Genomic DNA, 21,792 nt, shown 5'->3' with positions numbered 1-21,792 from the left:
GTGGCTAATTAGACTACAAGAATTTGATTACACCATGCAAGTAGAAAACTCTACCAGGGCTAGTCTAGCAGGAATTCTCACTCATCGCCACTACGAGAAGAAGCTGAAGGTCGACACGGAAGCAAAGGAAGGAACACCAGATAAAGAGAGCCCTAAGCTAGAGAGAGCTCACTCTCTTTTCTTTGAGAGAGCATACAAAAGAACAATGAATCAGTCTGCAGCGGGCATGGTCATTTTCAATGAACAGCAGGAAAGAGTATTCTCCATAGGGCAGTTATCACACTCCTACTCTAACAATGAGACAGAATATGCAGGCCTAATCCTTGGGCTGGAACAATGTATTTCACAACAAATTCAGCGCTTGAATGTATTCGGCGACGCTTTGCTTTTGATAAGGCAGATAAATGGCACCTGGAGTGCAAGAATCAGGTTTTTTCTTGGTCAACTTCGCCAAGTTAAAGACCTTCTGAAGAAGTTTGAAGCGGTAAGACTCTTCCACATTCCCAGAGCAGAAAATCAAGAGGCAGACGCACTAGCTAAAGAAAGGATACAAGATGTTTCCATAGGAGCAATCAAATTAAAGCTACCCCTCTTTCAAGGCAGTGATGCTATGCCTGATATTATCAGCTTTCTAAATACAGGCGAATGTCCAACAGGACACACTAAAGGCCAAAAACAATGACTGGTAAGGAAGGATACTAGGTACCGCCTTATAGACGACCACTTGTATTGTAAGGGCAAAGATCAAATTCTCAGGCGGGTGTCAACCTCCAGTGAAATCACCGAGGTAATCTCAAGTTGCCATGACGGCGTCTGCGGTGGTCATTTTGCTCTAGATATCACCAGTAGGAAGATTCTACAGGCAGGATACTTTTGGCCTAGTTTGAACAGAGATGTACACCATTGGTGTAAAACATGTAAGGCCTGTCAAGTGGCCAATGATCGCACGCTAACCTACTAGCCCCAAACCCCTATCATTTCATATGGTCTGTTTGAGAAATGGGGAATAGATGCAATTGGTCCCTTACCAAGGGCCCGATCAGGTAAACTATACATCATTGTGGGGGTAGACTACATGACGCGATGGGCAGAAGCAAGAGCCACCACCCGCATTACAGCCCAAGAGGTGGCAAAGTTTATTTTTGAGCATATCATTTGCCGTTTTGGCACTCCTCTTGAGATAATATCAGATAGAGGACCAGGATTCAGAGGTGATGTCGTAGGAGAACTGAAGAAGAAGTTCGGCATCACATGTCGGCATTCCACACCATACTATCCACAATGCAATGGTCTGGTAGAGAAGGTAAATGGAATGATTTGCAAGATCATCACAAAACAGGTGAACAACCATATAGGAGATTGGGATAAACATATCATGGCAGCTCTTTGGGCCTATAGAACAACATTCCGAACATCACTAGGTTTCACCCCTTTCCATCTAGTTTATGGGAAGGAGGCAATTCTACCCATTAAGGTACAAATAGCCAGCTTACGAGTCTTCGCCAGCCAGACCCACCGTCCAATCCTAAACCTTAGAAACCACATCTTGGATCTAGAGAGACTACAACTGGATAGGAAAGAAGCAATCAATCACTATGCGGCACAGGCAGAACGACGCCGACTCACTTTCAATCAAGGGCTTAAAGAGAAAGGACTCGAAAAAGGCACGTTAGTGCAGCGATACGACAACAAATTTGATACCAGGAAGGACAAGAAATTTCAGCCCAGATGGGAAGGACCATTCATCATCAAGAAACGCTACGACAACGGCAGCTATAAGCTGATGGAAGCAGATGGGAGAATTCACAAGACTAGAGTCAATGGATGGAGACTGAAGAGGTACTTTCTTAGGTTTGACCCAGAATTCGTGCTAGACATTCCAGAAGAGGGAGAACCCTCTAACTCTACAGCTGAAGAAACTGAAGAAGGCTAGAAGCATGAATGCCTCTAGCCAAAAGAGAGAGGGCTAATGATAGCCGGCTTTCGGAAAATCAAAGAAAAAAAAGAAAAAAAAACTCATTTCACCCCCCCCCCCCCCCCCCCCCCCCCATTGTAACTCATCTTTCCCTTCCCACCCCATGGGCATCAGATAAAACTCTCGCACTCTCTCCCCCTCTATTTTCTTTACATACCCTCTTCCCCCTCCTTTCCCCCCCCCCCCCCCCCCGATTTACCCTCCCCGGCCAGGCAGAAATTAAGAAGAAACCCCCCCAACCCCTCTCTCGTGCTCCCTCGGTGTAAGCCGCGTGGGACCCCCCCCCCCCCCCCCCCCCCCTCTCTTTAGCCCACCAATATTCCCTCCCCCGACCCCTCCTCCCTCTTCCCCACCCGCTCGCCTCACCCTCCTTCAGCTCATTCCCCCCCGGCCCAAGGATATATTCCCCCCCCCATTGACTTAGTTGTCATTCGTCCTTAAGCCCATGCAAGACACACCACCCTCCCCCTCTCCCTCTTACCCACACAAACCCATGCCCCGCCATACCCCCTCTGTCCCTCACTCTCCCTCACACACTCCCTCTATCCCTTATCCCCTCACCCCTCACCCTCCCCCTCTCCCTCTCACGGCACGGCATCACGCCAAACACTCTCTCGCTTTCTCATCAGGATGTCGCCATCGCACAAATATCTCTCTCCCTTGCCTTGCGGCAGCAGCGCTGTAGACACACACACACACACACACACACCCCCCCCCCACCTCTCATCTCTCTCCCCTGCGCAGTCCGCAGCATACCCCGCATCTCCACCACACTCTCTCTCGCGTGCAGTCCGCAGCCCACACACCCACACACACGTGCCTTGCGGCAGTAGTTGAAACACACACACACACACACACACCCCACCACACACCTCCCCCCCCTCTCCTTCCGCCATGCGCAACAGTCCGCCATCCGCCACAAGAAAAAAAGAAAAAAAGAAAAAATATAAATTATATATATATATATACATTATATAACCCCCCCCCCCTTTCCCGTGTTCCCACGCATGCATGAGCACATACATATACATATACGCACTCACCCGCAAAAAAAAACACACACACATGCTCCCGCTCCCACACTCACATACATACATACGCACATGCATAAACGCTTACGACATCGACAAACGAAAGAAGAAGGATCCAAAGCATGCGCCGCCAACGACAAAAACAGAAAATGCGCCCAAGGCATGCCCCGGCCTACTCCGGAAAGAAGTACGCTCGACACCAACGCACCGGCAGCTCACCATTCGCCGGCAACACGCAACCTCGATGCCATCTCAGTAATTTTATGTTATTTTACCATTATCTTCAGTTTTCACCCAAGCCATTGTAAATTTCCCTTTTGTAAATATCCTCTCTCTAGGCGAGGGTAACAAAGGCCCACCTAGAGATTCCCATCTTTTAATAACCTCCCCCAAAACAAAGCAAGGGTCAACCACACTGGGCCCACCACTTGCTTTGTCTCCCCGATTAAGATTACCCTATAAATTGGCACTGAGAGGTCACGATCGGGGGGGGGGGGAACTTATGTGGAACCAAGCATTGGGTAGAGTGTAGTAGGAGGGATTGAAATCATCACCATCACGGGGAGAGGGTTTAGGGTCTTGTGTGTTGGGATTGCCTTGGAAATTGCACCATACGAAGGGACTCACACCCATCTCTCGACTCCAATGGTCGATGCACACATGTATGCACGCTCTTGGCAATGAACATTTGCAGTCATTGAATCTCCCAAGAGAACGCACCAAGTAGGTTGCACCATCTCTTTCCCCTACCTCTCTACCACCACGGCATGCCACCTTGTAAATATTGCAGAAATAATTCACCCTCACACCCCGGAGGTTGTTTTCATAAATTGCGAGTGTTCTCTGTGTGTGTGGGTGTGTGTGTGTGTGTGTGTGTGTGTGTGGGTGTGTGTGTGTGTGTGTGTGTGTGTAGGCTTGCGGTGTTCATATCATCGTGGGCTTTGCGTCCTAGCCGCTCAAAGCTAGGTGGTGCCCCCTATTCGCTTTACCGTGGCAGGCTCAAGGCGAGCCATTCGGCCCCCGGCGTTTTAGAGGCCGTCGGGGTCCGGGGTCCGCTTTGCATCCGTCACTATTGAAGTAGGCCGATCCTTGTAGCTTATCAAATAGGTCTTCTACCCGTGGAACGGGAAACCTATTCTTGATAGTGATCCTATTTAGTGCTCTATAGTCGACACACATACGATATGTGCCGTCTTTCTTTTGCACTAATAGCACAGGTGAGAAAAATGGAGATGAGCTAGGCCTAACCATGCCCTTCTCAACTAACTCATGCACTTGCCGCATAATCTCCTCTTGTTGAGCTTGAGAAACTCTATAAGGAGGTTTGTTAGGCGGTGAAATTCCTGGAAGAAGTTCAATTGCATGGTCATCATTACCTCGTTTAGGAGGTAGCTCACAAGGGATGTCGTCAATAAAAACATCTTGAAACCCCTTGAGAAAATTGGATAACTCTAATTCCTTTTGGTTGATTTTATTTTCTTTTGTTAAAGCATTAGGTTCATTTTGAGAATCTTTAACAAAAATCATGTACATGGAAATAGAGCTCTTCATTGACTTGTTGAAAGCTGGTGTATGTATAATGGGGATAGTGTTACCCATTTCCTTAGCATCTATATACAAGTCTTTTTCCCTGAACTTAAAGGAGATTCTCCTTTCAAAAAATTTAACATTGACAGCCAGGCGGTCAAACCATGGTGCCCCTAGGATTACATCCTCATGCTTGAGAGGAGAGATAAAGAAGTCCTCTTTGTCCACATAGACTTGGACATGAAGCCTCAATTTCCCAATTAAGGGAGTGACTGAAGCTTCTTGCCCCTTGAAGGCACTGTTTGCGGGTAGGACATCTCCCATCTCGTACGATTGTATGTCTAGCTTGGTGGCCAACTCTATAGATATAAAATTGTGAGTAGAACCAGGGTCAAAGAGAATAAAAGCATCATGTTCTCTTACCTTTCCCCAAGCATGGCATAGAGGAGATCCTTTGTGATGAGTTTGGTGAGTCTCCTCCTCTTGGTTTTCAACCAAGGAGAGGATCTTGGCGGTTGTTCTTTTGGGGACAAGCGCGGTATGCATGCCCTTGTTCGCCGCACTTGAAACACCGGTTATCCTTGCGATAACGCTCCAGCTCTTCAGGAGAGAATTTGTTCTTACCTTTGTAAACTCCCTTCTCTTTAGCTTTGTTGGAGTTGCCCTTAGGAGACTTTTGGACATTGTCCTTCCCCTTAGGCTCATTGGAACCCTTGTTTTCCGGGGGCTTACTATTTCTTTTAGCCCCCGTTTGGAAATTGATTTGTGAGGCCACCATAGTATGGTGTATTACCGCCGATGTGGTACATGTCCTTTGGGATTTGACATACTCTGCCATTTCTTCGGTTAAGCCCGCACAAAATTGTTGCTTTTGCTCTCCAAAATCCAACTTTTTAAAGACAGTGGCTTTGAGTTGTAGGTCCCAAAACTTGTCTACATATTTGTGGATGGATTCATTGGGCGAGAGCTTTAAGCTTCGCCATTCCGTGAGTACTTTGTCTTTGGCATCGGTGGCCCAAAACTGCTTCATAATGGAAGCTCTTAAAGCTTTCCATGTTCGTGGAGCTTCACCGTTGGCTCGTAGGCTAGACCACCATCGCTTGGCGGACTTTTGAAAGTGCATAGCTACATGGCATAGCTTAGAGGACTCCGTGAAGCCCTCATCTCCAAACGCCGCATCAAATTTCTGGATAAAGGCCAAGACTTTGTACGTAGCACCAAAGGTGCCATCATAGGTAAGGAAAGAGATGCTCTTCCCTCCCTCTTTGAACTTCTTCAGCTTGGATGACCTCTTCCATGCGGCATAGGATTTCCTATGGCCTCTTCTTTTTGATGGTTCAAAGGTTGCACCATCACTTTCTTCAGAAGGTGAAGAATTTGAAGAAGGTGGAGAAGAGGGTGACCTCTTTCTTGCCTTTTTCTTGTCTTGATCTTCGTCGCCTTTACCATCACTTTCATAAGAGGAAGAGGATGAAGAAGATGGAGAAGAGGGTGTCCTCTTTATCGCCTTTTTCTTCTTTTTCTTTTTATCATCCCTCTTTGAATTATGGCATGGAGAAGAGTGTGATGGTCTTCTCCGCTTTGGTGGTGATGGAGAACGTTTAGCCCGCCGTATTCGTGGAGCCATCTCCGTGGAGGTGGCAGGAGACTCACTTCTTTGTCGTTCCTTCGGTGGAGGCTCTTGAGTTTTCCTTTGGGAAGGAGATTCATCATCAAGAAGTAAATCCTTGAGCCCTTCCTATGGATTCTCTTCTTCTTCCCGAATCGGAGAGAGACCTCTTTTGGGAGTCTCACAAGGAGGCTTCCTAGGTGTTCTCTTGTCATGGTGATGAGCTTGAAGAATCCCGTGAGCACGGAGCTGCTGTTGCACTTCACTTTGGAGAGATGGATTGCCCATGGCTTATTGAAGCCTAGAAACAAGATAGTTAACAAGCATTGAAGCATCATTAGTAGCTTGCTCATGAGCAAAATCAAAGTTATCAACATTAATGTCACTCTCTTTACTGATTGGTCCACTTCAAGGGTCATCCAATAGGAATTGGGTACACCTTATGGGCATCTGGCCTAGGGAGTTGACATGTGTCCCTCATTCCCTTTCTGTAAAGGGAGCTTGTGTGTGGGTGTGGGTGGCCTTCTCTCTTATCCCCTACTTGCTAGGCTTGCCCCCTCCTATGTAGGGATATTCAAAGACTTTTTTGGTCACACAAAAAGCATCCAATTCCCTTAAGGTTGACCTTTGGACACAACCTTTGAAATTTGGAACCTTAGCATTTTGGAAGTCTTAATGGGCTGAACCTTAGGGTTTTTTTAGCCCATTGTTGCACATGGTTCTTCTGCAGATGGCCCCCCCCTTTGGATCCCTATTTTCCCTCCTTTGGATCCCTACTGTGGCCAGTCTGCTATTATGTTAGAATTTCAAATCCCATAAACCCTAAACTATCAAACATAGATGCGAAAACACTTACAAAAGCGGCCTCAAATGATGCCCACCCGCCGCTCCCCAAGTGGTGCGAGCTCCCTGTCTCTACTCGCGCTCTGGCTGCCTCCTTTCATTTGAAAAAGTTTGGACTGAAAAGTGGGCCTTGTAAGAATTGTTGATGTGGAATAGCTTTTAAAAAGTGGGGATCGGTACATTTTTTGCAAATAAGATCCAAACTTGTCGGAGGTTGGATATTTAGAATCTAGACATTGCCTTCATGTAGGTCTAGAAAAAGGTGATTTTAGATTACCGTAACGGTAACAAAACCTGGCTGATTGAAAAAAAAATGGCATAACTTTCATAGAAGTCATCCAAACTTTTCGGACCTTGGTTCTTTAGAATGCATTTTTCAAGAACTTTCCAATGATAGGTCATATCATGGGGTTCTAAGCAATATTTAGAGGGGTCTACCAGGTTGCTTTATTTTGTACATCTTTGATGATGTGGCACTCTTAAAAGGCCCAAAAATGAGTTCAAAATTTTCCTAATGGTTGCTTCCACTTGTCGGGATTCTCGCGCGCTGTTTTCTTCTCATGCTTCCAATATTCTTTGGCCAGCCAATCTGGTCTGCTCCACCCATGCTTGATTTCTTTTTGCACTTCGGAATGCTTATGCTTGAAGTATACGCTCATTCGAACCTTCATCACATCTTCATTGAAGTGGTCATCCCATGTTGGAACGGGAAACTCATGATCCTCATGAAGAATGCTGATGACTCTGTCTTTTAATTCATTCGGTACTTCACTCCAGGTGCTTAGTATGTAGTGTCTAAACACTTGAGAGCAAAGACCGCGCATGCGTGAAATCACCTTCTTGCCTTCATCATCCAAGATGATGCCCCCCCGAAGTCGACGGAGTAAGGCAAGCCCTCTCACTGCTGCTGACGCGTGAACCTCGATGTCTCGACAAGGGTCTCTAGCGGCGTGTCAACGGGGGTACGGAGTCTGAGCCCCAAAGCGAGGAGTGTCCACCATTGGAGTGACTCTTGGAGGAGTAGCTAGTGGTGTGTAGCTATGGGGAATGGCAGTCAGCCACGCAAAACCTGGTGTCAATGACGATGACGTGGCTGGTGTCGGGACGGGAAAAGAAGGGGAGGGTAAAGAGCCTCATCGAACACGAGGCGGTGTCGAAGCATCGGTGGCACCACCCCCACAACAACCGCCACTGCCACCACTAGAGCATCGGTGCTTATACAAGTGTGAAGATCGTCTCGTCGACACCGAAGCTTCAGAGCATGCTGAGGACTCCGAAACAGATGTGATGAAGTATTCGCTCATTCGAACCTTCATCACATCTTCATTGAAGTGGTCATCCCATGTTGGAACGGGAAACTCATGATCCTCATGAAGAATGCTGATGACTCTGTCTTTTAATTCATTCGGTACTTCACTCCAGGTGCTTAGTATGTAGTGTCTAAACACTTGAGAGCAAAGACCGCGCATGCGTGAAATCACCTTCTTGCCTTCATCATCCAAGATGATGCCCCCCCGAAGTCGACGGAGTAAGGCAAGCCCTCTCACTGCTGCTGACGCGTGAACCTCGATGTCTCGACAAGGGTCTCTAGCGGCGTGTCAACGGGGGTACGGAGTCTGAGCCCCAAAGCGAGGAGTGTCCACCATTGGAGTGACTCTTGGAGGAGTAGCTAGTGGTGTGTAGCTATGGGGAATGGCAGTCAGCCACGCAAAACCTGGTGTCAATGACGATGACGTGGTTGGTGTCGGGACGGGAAAAGAAGGGGAGGGTAAAGAGCCTCATCGAACACGAGGCGGTGTCGAAGCATCGATGGCACCACCCCCACAACAACCGCCACTGCCACCACTAGAGCGTCGGTGCTTATACAAGTGTGAAGATCGTCTCGTCGACACCGAAGCTTCGGAGCATGCTGAGGACTCCGAAACAGAGGGAGATACGGATGGAGTAGGAATTTTCTATGGTGCGCCAGAGTGATGACGCTCCACGTACCACTTTCTCTGCTAGGGTGACAAAGAAGAAAGAAACTCCTCATCATCCATACTTGCATTAAACACACAAACATTTAAACTTAATATTGAATGAATGGAGTAGAAAACATGGACAAGTAGATAGATAGATAGAGAGAGAGAGAGAGAGAGACATTTAAACCTGGAGTGGACGCAAAGACCATTAAATACAATGGCGCAATGACGCATATATAAATACAATGACGCAAATACTTAGAAAGCCAGATTTTTTACAAAACGGAGCAAAATTGTTCAAAACGGAGAATTGTACAAGAACTTGAAGGTGCTTGTATCTTTGGAATATTCAAAGGCTAGCAGCAACAGAAAGCGTTCTTCTTCTATTCAACTTGAGTGATGGAAGAGGCAAGTGCATAACTCTGAATTTACAAAACGGAGCAAAATTGTTCAAATACAATATTTATGGCTTTAGGAGATCTCTCTCATCCTCGCATAGCTCAGCATAACTTCCTATATCTATATAGAGCTCTCCGTTTAAACAGATGTACTCTGTTTCATTTTGTAGATCCTTTGCATGCACCCCATAGAGAGTAGCAGCTTGATGTTCATCTGGCACCACCTCCATGGCGCCTCACTGAGCATCTTCTCCGATCTCCTCCATTGATGCCGCTGTGATTGGCACATGGTAGCCTTCATACGTCCATGCACTACGAGGGGCTACCTCTATGACGTACCACCAGTTTGATGCAGACTTTGTACGATGAAATATCACCTGCCAGAGCCACATAACTTACATGAGAGCTTCCAAGCACGTAAATTCTAAAATGGGATGTTAACTATTTACATACTTACTTGTTCACAATGCTCGGGTAGTTCGAAAGTGTCTCTTAGGTCAGTCCATTTCATAGTTGAATCCACCTCAAGAAAACCAAACTCTCCTCTACATACAGTAGCGTTGAGACCCTCCATGATTATCTTGAACCATTGCACGTCGAATAAGTCGACAAAAAATCCTTTATAATCGATCCTCAGAATCTCTTGTAACGTGCTGAAGTAAGTGAGTTCCGCCACCACAAGATCTGCATCAGAGGACCGTCGTCGACTAGACTGTTCAAATTTTTCCATGATTCCACAATCTTGAGTCGAACTCTTTTTATCAATCCGTTCCACCCTAAAATGTCGACCTTTGCACCATGCTATTGTGTATGACTTATACTACAACCAACAAAGATTATGGGTGGTCGTTCAAACATCTAGAAAGTTACTAGTCGTACATTGCAAACTTACCTTGGTCGCGCAACCCCTAGAGTACTCCCGCTCTTCCTCAGTCACTTCTTCACCGCACTGTTGTGCGCTTTTCAATTGGTTGTGCAACCATCTTAGTCGCATGAATGTTGGTAGGCTCTCCTGATCCATCGGATAGTGCATCGGTGGTCGTCATCCCCGTCATAGAACATCCATCTGGAATGTACTATGCCAACTATTTCCACCTCATCAATTATGTGAACAAGAAGATGCACCTGAATGGTTAGCATGGTAGTAGGAAAATGTTTCTCAAACATGCACACAACCTCCACAGCGTTTAGTTTGGCGAATGGTATGGAGTCTACGTTGATCTCCTTTTGTGAGATCCATTGCACGAACTTCGTAAGTTTTTAGATTGTGTTATGGACGTCAAGAGACAAACATCCCTCAATGGCAACCAGTAAAATAAAACTGCAAAACATGTGTAGCAATGATATTAAAGTACACACACAAATTTGTTACACAATTCCCACTATGATATACTCCACTATGAACATACCTGACACATTTTATGTCAGTCGTGTGACTTCAAACCGGTAAGCTTTCCTTATTTAGTAAAACACGTTCGGAGCGAGTGCATTACGCCAGTGGGGGTCCGGAAAGATCGAATGGTCTCTTTTACTTTGCGTTCTTGGGCTCTTGTGAAAATCCATGGTGCTTTAGAGAGTTTTATTGATCCATCGGACGCTGTTTGCGGCAAATATTGCTCCATACGATCCACATTTCTAAGGTCAACTCTGGCTCCCAAAGTATCTTTCTTGCTGGTCAGATGGTCCCATAGTAGATTACCCACATTCTTGAATATGTGCATTGGATCGAGCAAGTGATTGATCATGAGTCGGGGCCAGTATGGTAACTCGTACCATAGAGATAGTCTCTTCATCCCTAGGGGCAATCCGTCATCACACATCTGCTTCTGCTCTAACCATGCTTGTGCAGACATCCTCTATGGCTCTCTTTCCAAAAAGCCGTCGTGTAACACATGATTCTCTGGAAGATACGCTTGATGACCTTCGTAGATTTTCTTCTTCAATGAGGGCGCCCTACGTGCATTCAGTCTAGGTCCACATGTGACACATGCTCTGTATCTGCTTGTTTGAAGCCCTGCATGTATACACATGATAATAGATCATCTTGAGAAAAACAAAGATTTACAGTGTCTGAGTGAGTTGCGTAAATAGATCACCTAAGCATTCTGTTAGTCTGGGATAGTCATGCATGTTCCACATTAGAATGCCTCTGATCAAAGCATTCCGTTGACCTATGTGTCGGCTCATATCCACCACTTCTATGCCAATCCACAATTGTTGTAGCTCTTCCAATAGTGGACGAAGATACACATCCATATTCTTCACTTTATCGCCGCCGTGAAGAATATGGTATATATAACCTTTCTATCATCCAAGTGTGGTAGATTGGTTATGCCAATTCCCTTTTCAATAACAGGTAAATAACCTAAATCTAATCTAATATAACGTAAATAAACCTAAATTAATAAATCTAAATCTAATATAATATAACGTAATTCTAAATCTAACGTAAATCTAACTAAACATAAACCTAAATCTAATCTAGTTTAACTTAAATAAACCTATTTAACATAAGTCTACATCTAACCTAATCTTTAACGTCTTTTGAGATAGTTTCCTACGATGTTAAAACTCTCTTCTTCTTTTGTGTGTGTGTGTGTGTGTGTGTGGGTGTGTGTGTGCCAATAAAAAGAGAAAAATGGTATAACCTTTCTATCACCCAAGTGTGGTAGATTGGTTATGTCATTTTTCCTCTTCAATAACATGTAAATAATCTAAATCTAATTTAATATAACGTAAATAAACCTAAATTAATAAACTTAAATCTAATATAATATAACGTAAATCTAAATCTAACTTAAATAAACCTAAATCTAATCAAACATAAACTAACTAAAAATAAACCTAAATCTATTCTAAATAAATAAACCTAAATTTAATTTAACATAAGTCTACATCTAACCTAATCTTTAACGTCTTTTGGGATAGTTTCCTATGACGTTAAAACTCTCTTCTTCTTGTGTGTGTGTGTGTATGGGTGTGTGTGTGTGTGTGTGTGCCAATAAAAAGAGAAAAATGGTATAATCTTTCTATCACCCAAGTGTGGTAGATTGGCTATGCCAGTTTCCTCTTGAATAACAGGTCTTGAGTTCAACTCCTCGTCGGCTAGATTTTGAGGTCTCTTTAATTAGTTTCCTACGACGTTAAATTAAACTCTCTTCTTCTCGGGTGTGTGTGTGGGTGTGTGTGCACGCCAATAAAAAAAGGAGAAAAATGGTATAACTTTTTATCACCGAAGTGTGATAGATTGGTTATGCCATTTCCCTCATCAATAACAGGTCTTGAGTTCAACTCCTGTCGACTAGATCTTTAAGGTATCTTGGGATAGTTTCCTACGATGTTAAGACTCTCTTCTTCTTCTTCTTTTCTCTCTCTCTCTCTCTCTCTCTCTCTCTCTCTCTCTCTCTCTGCGTTATATATCTCTCTATCTCTTTTCCTCTCTCAATGTGTGTGTGCCGCATTCTTTGTTTATGCATGTGTGTGTGCGTTTTTGGTTTATGCATGCTCTCTCTCTCTTTTCCTCTTTCAATGTATGTGTGCTTTCTTTGTTTATGCATGTGTGTGTGTGTTTTATGTTTATGCTTGTGCTCTCTCTCTCTCTCTCTTTCTCTTTCTATCTCTCTCTCTCTCTCAAAAACACAATGTGTGTGTGTGTGTGCGTGTGTGAGAAAGAAAGAGAGAGAGGGGGAGAGAGAAAGAGGGGAAGGGAACATGAGAGTGAGGAGAGGGAAGGATCATACTTGGCTCTCCTTCCTCTCCTGGTGTGTGTGTGTGTGGAGAAGAAAGAGAGAGAGAGAGAGAGAGAGAGAGGGAGAGCATTACCTTTCTTGCTTGAGCGCGCGCCGAGAACTCAGATCTGAGATCTGAGTTTTCGGACGCTCTCGGTTATTTTTTTAGCCCTCGCGACGTGTCTATAAGCGTTGCTATGTTACTTGTAACATAGCGACGCTCATAGCGATGCCTGTAGCGATGTCATGCTTTTTCATGTTTGAGCGTCGCACTACGAGCATCGCTACTATTAAGTACCTCTTGTAGTGAAGGCCAATGCATTTGTTTTTTAAAAATTTGATGTCTCCAATGTGAAGCAACCAAGCTTGTGGGGCGAAGTGGTCTAGTGGGTGTGATATTTTTTTACTGTGCCGTGACGAGCTCGATCCCTGCTCCTGGGTGCTTACATCAAAAGTTTTGTAGAGGATTGCTTCTAGAACAAATAGGTCTTTGGCGATGGCGAATCTTGGGAGATTCCCTATAACAAAATAAAGACAGAGCCAATTCAAAGATCATCAACTCTATAATAATGTCTTCACGCTTTGAGGTGCAAAGGTGGAGCTTCTTGTGAGTTCTCTCTTTCCCTCACCGTTTACCCCTAAGATGTTTAACCATCTTTGACCCATGGCACCCCCCATCAAAATTTGAGAAATCCTCAAAATCCGTGCAGAGTTGGGATAATAGTGTACCAATACAGATATATGGATGGCAACATGCATCTCACAAGTTATAAGACTATCAAGGTAATAGGATGTGTGTGTGTGTGAGAGAGAGAGAGAGAGAGAGAGGGAAGGATTCTGAACTTGCAGCGTGCCCAATTAGGGGGGTAGCCACCAACTTGTTAAGGACTAGTGTTCCAAACAGCATGTCAGACATCTTGTAGGTAGTTTGTTAAGAGTTGGGGGCTTGTCCTATGTTTTATGACTTTTGGTATGTATCCTTTCTTGTCTACATGGACCCTAACTAAGGGATACGCATGCGATTCTCATGTGCTTGGTCCTAGGTGTGATAGAGGGCAGGTGCATTGGAGGTGACCCCAAATATACATCGTTACAATGAGGGAGAAACCCATGATTCTAGGGGATCATTTTTTGGTCTTTTTCTCCTGTACTACACCCTCTTTGCCTTATATAAGGTGCAACCTTGTACCCACATTTTCTAGTTCATCTTAATCGATTTTAGCCTATTTGCATTTTTCTAATTTCTTGTGTAATGAAGGTGTACATCAGATCTTGAATGTGATTATTTCTCTTCAATAGATCTCTTAATCCCTAATCCATACTCAGCATTAAGTATTTCCCTAGCCTCTGCACCAATAAGCTAAGTGAGAGCAAGTTCATGGAGGCCCATCCACCCACTTCCATTGATTAGTAGAAGAGTTTGTGTAGGATTTTTGCATTAGCATCATCCATTGCCTAAATAATCCATATCAATACAACCCTCTACTAATCACTTTTCACGAATACATATTAGAGCATTTGAGTGGGTTCTTTCTAATTTTTATCTAATTATCTAATGGGTGAGTGATTATGTGGAATTAGATTCTTCTCCATATAGGTTTTTGTATTGCACTCATTGTAATTTGGTCTCTTTTTCCCTCGGTGAAATTCACAATCTTCTTGATCAATGTTTGCAATTGCTTGTATGAGCTTCAAGTAATTGGTCTAGATTCTCATAGAGCCCTTAATCTCAAGAACTAATCACCAACTAAGCCTCCTAATTATATTTTTCAACATCATGGGTGTGTGTGTGTGTGTGTGTGTGTGTGTGTGTGTGTGTGTGTGTGTGTGTGTGTGTGAGAGAGAGAGAGAGAGAGAGAGAGAGAGAGAGAGAGAGAGAGAGAATGATAGAGAGAGGCCTTGCTTATTAGATAAAAAAATAACTTTTATTTGGCCCGTCTTATTGCACAAGTCCACGAGGCCAATTGACTAGCCTCACTACACCATGCTTAGGTTGTGTAGGTAGTGGATTCAAAGTCCCCTAGACATTGGGGGATCTGGTTGGGCATGAGGAGCCTTCATTTCAATGTTTTTTTCCTTTTGGTCCATATGGGCCGGTGCAGATAGGTGACTTTTTGGTGGCTTACTTGTATGCCTAAATCTGGCTGTATGGTTTTGGTCGGCTCTTTAGGACATTTGCACAAAGAAACTCTTATCTAAAATAGAACCAATGTTATTCTCTACTTTGGAGGTTGATCCCACTATTCACATAATTGCTCACCTTTTTAAGAGTGAATTACCACATTAGAAGACATTCCCTCTACTTTGGGGTGGAGTCCCACAAAGAACTTTGAAAGAAAGCATAAATCCTTCGCAAGTCTCCAAGATACAAGTTTGTTGGGAAGTTTTTTTCAAGCTTCTTCATAGCACTACAAGGGTTTAGTCAAGTTGAGGGAAAGGGCCACAAGTTGGCATCAAGGAAAAATCTCTCTCTCTCTCTCTCTCTCTCTCTCTCTCTCTCTCTCTCTCTCTCTCTCTCTCTCTCTCTCTCTCTCTCTCTCTCTCTCTCACACACACACACACACACACACACACACTATTTGAAGTAAATTCAAAATATTTTTCAATCAAGCACAGCCAATGGACATGTCTTTACATTCATCAAACGTGAGGAAGATGATTTGTGTAATTTGTGAGGAGTTTAGACACTAGTGTTGAAATCATTTTCAAATGCTAAGACCACTCCAAGGTACAACTTGAGACAAGGGGAGGAGAATCACAAGTTTAAAGGAGGGGATTCTAGGTTTGGCATCTTACCTTTTGGCATTTTCATTCAATAATAGTGCAAATGCATGTCTCAAATTTGGAAAAATAGGACATCTAGCCAATGATTGTTTCCTATCCAAGGCTTGTACCAATTATGGGAAGAAGGGACATCCTTCTTCTAAATTCTTTAAAAGAACAAGGGTAGTACAAATGGTAGCCCCAAATCCAAAGGGATGGTTCATGTAGCAAAAAATGGGATTGTGTCAATAGAAAACTCATTGGTACACTTATTACATGGCTTCTGAGTTACTCTAGTTCTTTGGTATCCACGATCTCTTCACCAAGATCATTTGGTAGAGGTGGGGGAAATGGTAGTGGTGGATTTTAGACACTAGTGTTGAAATGGTAGTGGTGTAATTTGTGAGGATTTAGACACAAGTGTTGAAATCATTTTCAAAGACCACTCCAAGGTACAACTTGAGACAAGGGGAGGAGAAGCACAAGTTTAAGGGACGGGATTCTAGGTTTGGAATCTTATCTTTTGTCATTTTCATTCAATAACAGTGCAAAGGCATGTCTCAAATTTGGAAAACTAGGGCATCTAGCCAATGATTGTTTCCTATCCAAGGCTGGTACCAATTATGGGAAGAAATCCTTCTTCTAAATTCTTTAAAAGAACAAGGGTAGTACCAATGGTAGCACCAAATCCAAAGCATTGGTTCATGTAGCAAAAAATGGGATTGTGTCAATAGACAACTCATCATTACAATTACTACATGGCTTCTGTGCTACTCTAGCTCTTTGGGATCCACGATCTCTTCACCAAGATCATTTGGTGGAGGTGGGGGAAATGGTAGTGGTTGTGGTAGAGAAAGGACAAAGAGCACGGATAGGTGGTGGTTGCAGTATCATTATCGAATCGTCAGTGTAAAGCGTGTAAACAAAGGTGTGGCGGAGAGGTGTGTGTTTCCAAGAATAGACAAATCCTATTTCAATGTTTCGGCCCAAAATGAACACATGTTTCAAAATGTCCTAACATAGTTCTTTTGAGCATTGTAATGATGATGAGAACAATGATTTCTTACTCTACAGTCATCGGATATGGCATCATTATTTGCTGCATAAGCTTGAATTTCCATTTTGAGTGCTTCTTTTCTAACGTCTCGTCTCTAGCACGACCACATGTGTATAAGAATGTCATGACACACTTCTTTCAAGTTTTGGATTGCCGTTAAAAACAATGATGTTTGCCTACGTTGCATAAGCTTGAATTTCCATTTTGAGTGCTTCTTTTCATGTGTATAAGAATGTCTTGACATGCTTCTTTCAAGTATTATATTTAATTTCAGAACAATGAGCTTTACATGTGCAAGTCCTTGGATATGGAATCGTTATCTATTGCATAAGCTTGAATTGCCGTTTTGAGTGCTTCTTTGGTATTTGCTCTACGTCAAAACTTTGACCTTTGTCTACAAAGCTTCACAACCCATGTAGTCAATGTCCCTTGTGTCTTGGTCAAACTTCTTCTTCTTCTTTTGTTTGGCTTTAGTGCTTTGAATATCATCAATGTGATACTGCAACATTGATACTTCATCTTAAGATCTTTCATCTCCTTTCTCATATGTTCTATTTGTTCCTACTACTCTACAATTTTCTGGCCTTGTTCATCTACATTATTACACTCAAGAATGTTGATGAACAGTAAAAGCATGTATTAACGATACCACTTTTTGCATTTTTTGGTGGTACCTTTTAAAAAAGTGGGGACCAGTAAATTTTTTGGAAAAAAAACTTGTCGGTCTTTATAGTTTTAGATTCTACATGAATTCATTGATATATATCATGCTAATTTATTTTACATGTAATACATGAAGATGGGGCTTGGAAAGTGCTACCAAGACACCCCTTTCTGGTATCACCAATACATGCTTTGGCCGCTAATCCTTGAAGTCTCCACTAATACTTGCAACTTTGTTGTGTGCTCTAACAACTCTTGCAAAGTTGTCTTCGGCAAATATTCTTTATTTTGACATGATAGAGGGGTAAGATTCATCAATTTCATCATTTCCTACGTGGCATCTCTTCCATTCTTTTCACTTTGTATTACTCTTGTAGAGCACGTTGAGAGGTGATTTATGTAATGAGCTCTATTTCATCTTCAGTTCTACCCTCGGAAAGGCTAATTTCTCTTGTTTTTGACAATTAGCAGAGACAATTTTCCTCATGTTGTAAAATCTTGTCAGCCCTTTGTTTCTCAGATTGATCCATTGGCAATGGTTTTTGCATTACAATGCGCATACTTGGCACCAAAAATTCCATTAGCATAATTTCTTTGGCTCCATTCACCATCTTGAATGTGTAAAGCTAGTGTTAACTTTATAAGTGGTTTTGAAGGCCCATAATGCCAAGCACAACTTCTGCTCCCCTTCTGACCTATTTTCTTTGCAATCTTCCTTATAATATATTTGCAAGATTTTTTTTTTGAGTTGGCTTGCCCATGGACCAAGAGATAATAGATTTTTAGAATCCTTGGTCATTAACAAGCTCAATTAGGCACCCAAACCTTGCAATGATATTTTCATACAAGAAATTTTCTACCTTGATGGATTCCTTCATTGTGAGTGCCTTCTCTTCTACATAACATTCTTCTTCAGAATATTTTGTAGTTTTTTTTTTACTTTCCCATTGGCTTGGGGATGATAAATTGTCGTCTTCTTGTGCACAATAAGGTGAATTCAAACTATCTCAAATCCCTTCTTGTTTAAGAGCTCTCTTCCTTGGTCATGGACAAGTTCAATTGGGCACCCAAACCTTGCAATGGTATTCTCATACAAGAATTTTGCTACACCATTTCATTCCTTCATTCTAAGTGCCTTAGCTTCTACCTACTATGTGCAATAATCTTTGGCTACTAGTAGGTAAGCATTCCCTATTGGCCACGCTACGGACTTGAATGGTTTGAAAAAATCCAATCCCCATTTTTTAAACGGCCCAAGTCAAAATTGGTCTGTGATGCATCTTTTTCTTTCATGCCAATTAATGAATGCCATCGGAAAAATTCCAATATAGATAAGGCTACAATTAATTCAAAATTCCAACTTTGTAAGGCCGTATGTTTTCTATGGTCCCTATTGAAGTGTCACAAAACGGCCTATTTGCAACAACAAAATAATTGTGTGTTTGTGCCAATTGCTCATGTGTATGGTAGTCACAAAATGTGTAACATTTGGAAAGTCGTCTTCTACACCAGCTTCTTGCACTCCATTTTTCAAATCTCCCACCCCAAGGGAGACAAATAATTAGCAACTAAATGTTTCTTTCTTAGTGTGTGAACCACAGTGAATGAAAAATTTATCATGATAAGAATCCATCGTTCATTTACATGTAAAGTTTTCTTAGCTACCAGGTACATTAATGTTGAATGTCTCACATGAAATACGAACTTTGCTTCCAAGAAGGTAATGCCAAAACATGCTTATGGAGTAAATTATACCCAACACTTCCCTCTCAATCTTGATAATTGAGTAATTACATTCTTCTTGGATCATCCCCTGATGAAGGTGGATACATAATCCTTATATGGATATTGGGGCTCAAAGAAATCGGGGAGTTTAAAATCCAATACCTTAAAAATCCTACCTTCGTATTAATTTGCAAAACAATGAAAGTTCTTAAATTCAAAGAGTCGTTGAATGTTGGAAACTTAAATTTATATAGTGTCCACTCGAATTAGATGTATTTCAGTGCTTGGAGAAATGATGAGGCTTAGCTCTAAGCTAGCGACTATCTATCACAAAATTCTAGAAAACATGGGAATAAAGGGTCTAACTCAAAAGGATATGGATGAGTTGGGACAAAAGCAGTCTCTAGGAAAAACCATAAAACGTGTTCTAGTGAGTAAGGTAGGAGACTATTGTGAAGATGAAGAGGGAAACATCACCTTACCTATAGAGTATGATGGGGTTAAATCCATGGTCGTGCCTTGGTAGATACACATAGTTTTGTCAATGACACTACAACTCGGCTACACAAAATTGGTCTACCTACTAGAGTGATGGCCCACTTATCCATCCAGCTCATTCACTAATGGTTCGCACTAGACCATTGTCCCCTTATTTTGTATTTTCTCTTTTATACATTATGAACTTCTTATCTTGAGTTAATGAAGAAGAAGAAGATTTTTCCTCCATCTGTGTGTGTGGATGCACATATGCATGTTTGTAAGAGCTCAAGCTCTCTCCTTCTCTATCTCTTAACATGGTGTTAGAGTGTGTTTGTGTTTGAGGACCATGGAGTAGCAACCAAGAGCAATAGGGATTCTTGGGAGACATCACAAAACAATCTCCGATTATGGTGATTATTTTTGGATATTTTGCATCTTGAGTTTGTGTGTAGTCCTTTGGACTCCTTTAGACTATACTTTGCAATAATAATTCCACTATGGGCATGTTTTGACCTCTATTTGGTGTTAAAGTGTGTTCATTTTTACGATATTTGAGTTTTGAGTTTCTTAAGATTTACCGTTTGGGTGAAAAAAACTCTAGTTTGACTGCAATGTTCACAAATATTGTTTAGAACTATGAAACAAGTATATGTCTCCATATTGTGGTTATAGGTTGTGATCAACTATTTTTAGCAAGCTCATTAAAAACATGACGGCTAACAATGATGGACTCAACCAGATTGTCACCAGAGAACCTGGACAAAAACAACTTCCATGCGTGGAAGTTCAAACTTAGCACTTCCTTATGGATAAAGGTATTTTAAAATACATTGATGGAGAGCATGAGAAAGCACCAATGTTGCCAAAGCAAGGTGAAATTTCTATGCAGATAAAGGACTTCAGAGTTAGAACCTGAACAAAAACAACTTCCATGCTTGGAAGTTGAGAATCATCAATTTCCTTGTGAATAAAGGTTATTGGGAATACATTGATGGAGAGCATGAGAAAGCACCATCGTTACTAGAGAAAGGTGAAATTTTTGTGTAGATAAAGGAGTTTACAGATTTGAACCAAGGAGCTTAAAAGGTCATATATTGTCTTTCTATGACTGTGCATGATAGTATTACTGGGCACATAAAAGATGCACACCACCAAGGAAGCTTGGGACACCTTACTATTAGTGGATGTGACCAATACAAAAGCAAGAAATCTATAGTTGAAGACTAAGCTGAATACAATGCAGAAGAAAAATTTGTTTATCAATGACTGCTCACTAAAGATAACGAACATATGTGAGTCCCTTGCATTAATCATTCAGTGTTACAATTGATGATGATGATCAGATGAAAGTATGTAAGGTTCAGGTCCATAATAAAAAATAGTTTAAGAGTGGTACCCATCTTCAAGAGAACACTTTTGCAATTACAAATTTTGTGTCCTTGCTGATTGTGGAAGACAAGGAACTTAAGTAAGAATATTCTACATAGGTCATAAATCATATTGAATAGTTACTCTTCAACAATAGAGAAAGAGAAACAGGATGCAATACAAGTCATGGAGGTGGTCAAGGAAGATGCAATCACCAAGCGTAATAGCAAAATAGTTTCTAAAGATAGAACACAAAAGGTTGATGAAATTTTCAAGGAAAGGGGATTCTAAGATGCTGTGAAAAATGCATAAATTACCAATACAAGTCAACATGGAAATGATATATGCTAGGGTTGTGGGAGACATGGTCACTTATATTTGAGAGTAGCTGCCAAGACATCCTTGTCTACAATGTGCCGATGTCACAACTGCGACATTGGAACCAAGTTTGGTTGTTTTTAAAGAACAACACGGATACCTAACATCTCCAATTCATGCCAGTTCAACCCTAGTCAATGCAGGTGATCCTACAACCATAGCCGGAGCCAATCCAACCACGACCACCATCACCTCCTCCATCATCGCTAGTTGCACCCAATTCTAACTTGGGCAAAGAGATTGATTTCTAATTGAATGGTTCAAAAATGTAAAAATGTGTAGGGTC

The 21,792-nt window shown here is 42.3% G+C and overlaps 1 protein-coding gene across 1 annotated transcript; it reads left to right on the top strand.

The window, feature by feature from the left end:
* The first annotated feature begins 226 nt into the window (after positions 1-226).
* LOC147464071 (uncharacterized) lies at positions 227-21,419 on the top strand. Its single transcript, XM_086498160.1, has 4 exons — positions 227-338; positions 1,191-1,517; positions 1,611-1,839; positions 21,269-21,419. Exons 1-4 carry the CDS (start codon positions 227-229, stop codon positions 21,417-21,419), a joined length of 819 nt encoding a protein of 272 aa, XP_086354286.1.
* Positions 21,420-21,792: the final 373 nt, after the last annotated feature.

This window comes from Adiantum capillus-veneris, chromosome 2 (genome assembly GCF_014529385.1).
Source record: "Adiantum capillus-veneris isolate H3 chromosome 2, ASM1452938v2, whole genome shotgun sequence".
Taxonomy (NCBI): domain Eukaryota; kingdom Viridiplantae; phylum Streptophyta; class Polypodiopsida; order Polypodiales; family Pteridaceae; genus Adiantum; species Adiantum capillus-veneris.
The sequence above is the reverse complement of the archived record's forward strand: the minus strand, read 5'-3'. Positions and strand labels throughout refer to the sequence as shown.

What these genes read in the sequence shown, in the direction of transcription:
- LOC147464071 (XM_086498160.1), top strand. Translation starts at nt 227, where the DNA reads ATGGTCATTTTCAATGAACAGCAGGAAAGAGTATTCTCCATAGGGCAG. An exon ending in CTTCGCCAGCCAGACCCACC is followed by an intron (nt 1,518 to 1,610) that starts GTCCAATCCTAA and finishes CGGCACAGGCAG; the next exon opens with AACGACGCCGACTCACTTTC. An exon ending in AATGGATGGAGACTGAAGAG is followed by an intron (nt 1,840 to 21,268) that starts GTACTTTCTTAG and finishes CATATTGAATAG; the next exon opens with TTACTCTTCAACAATAGAGA.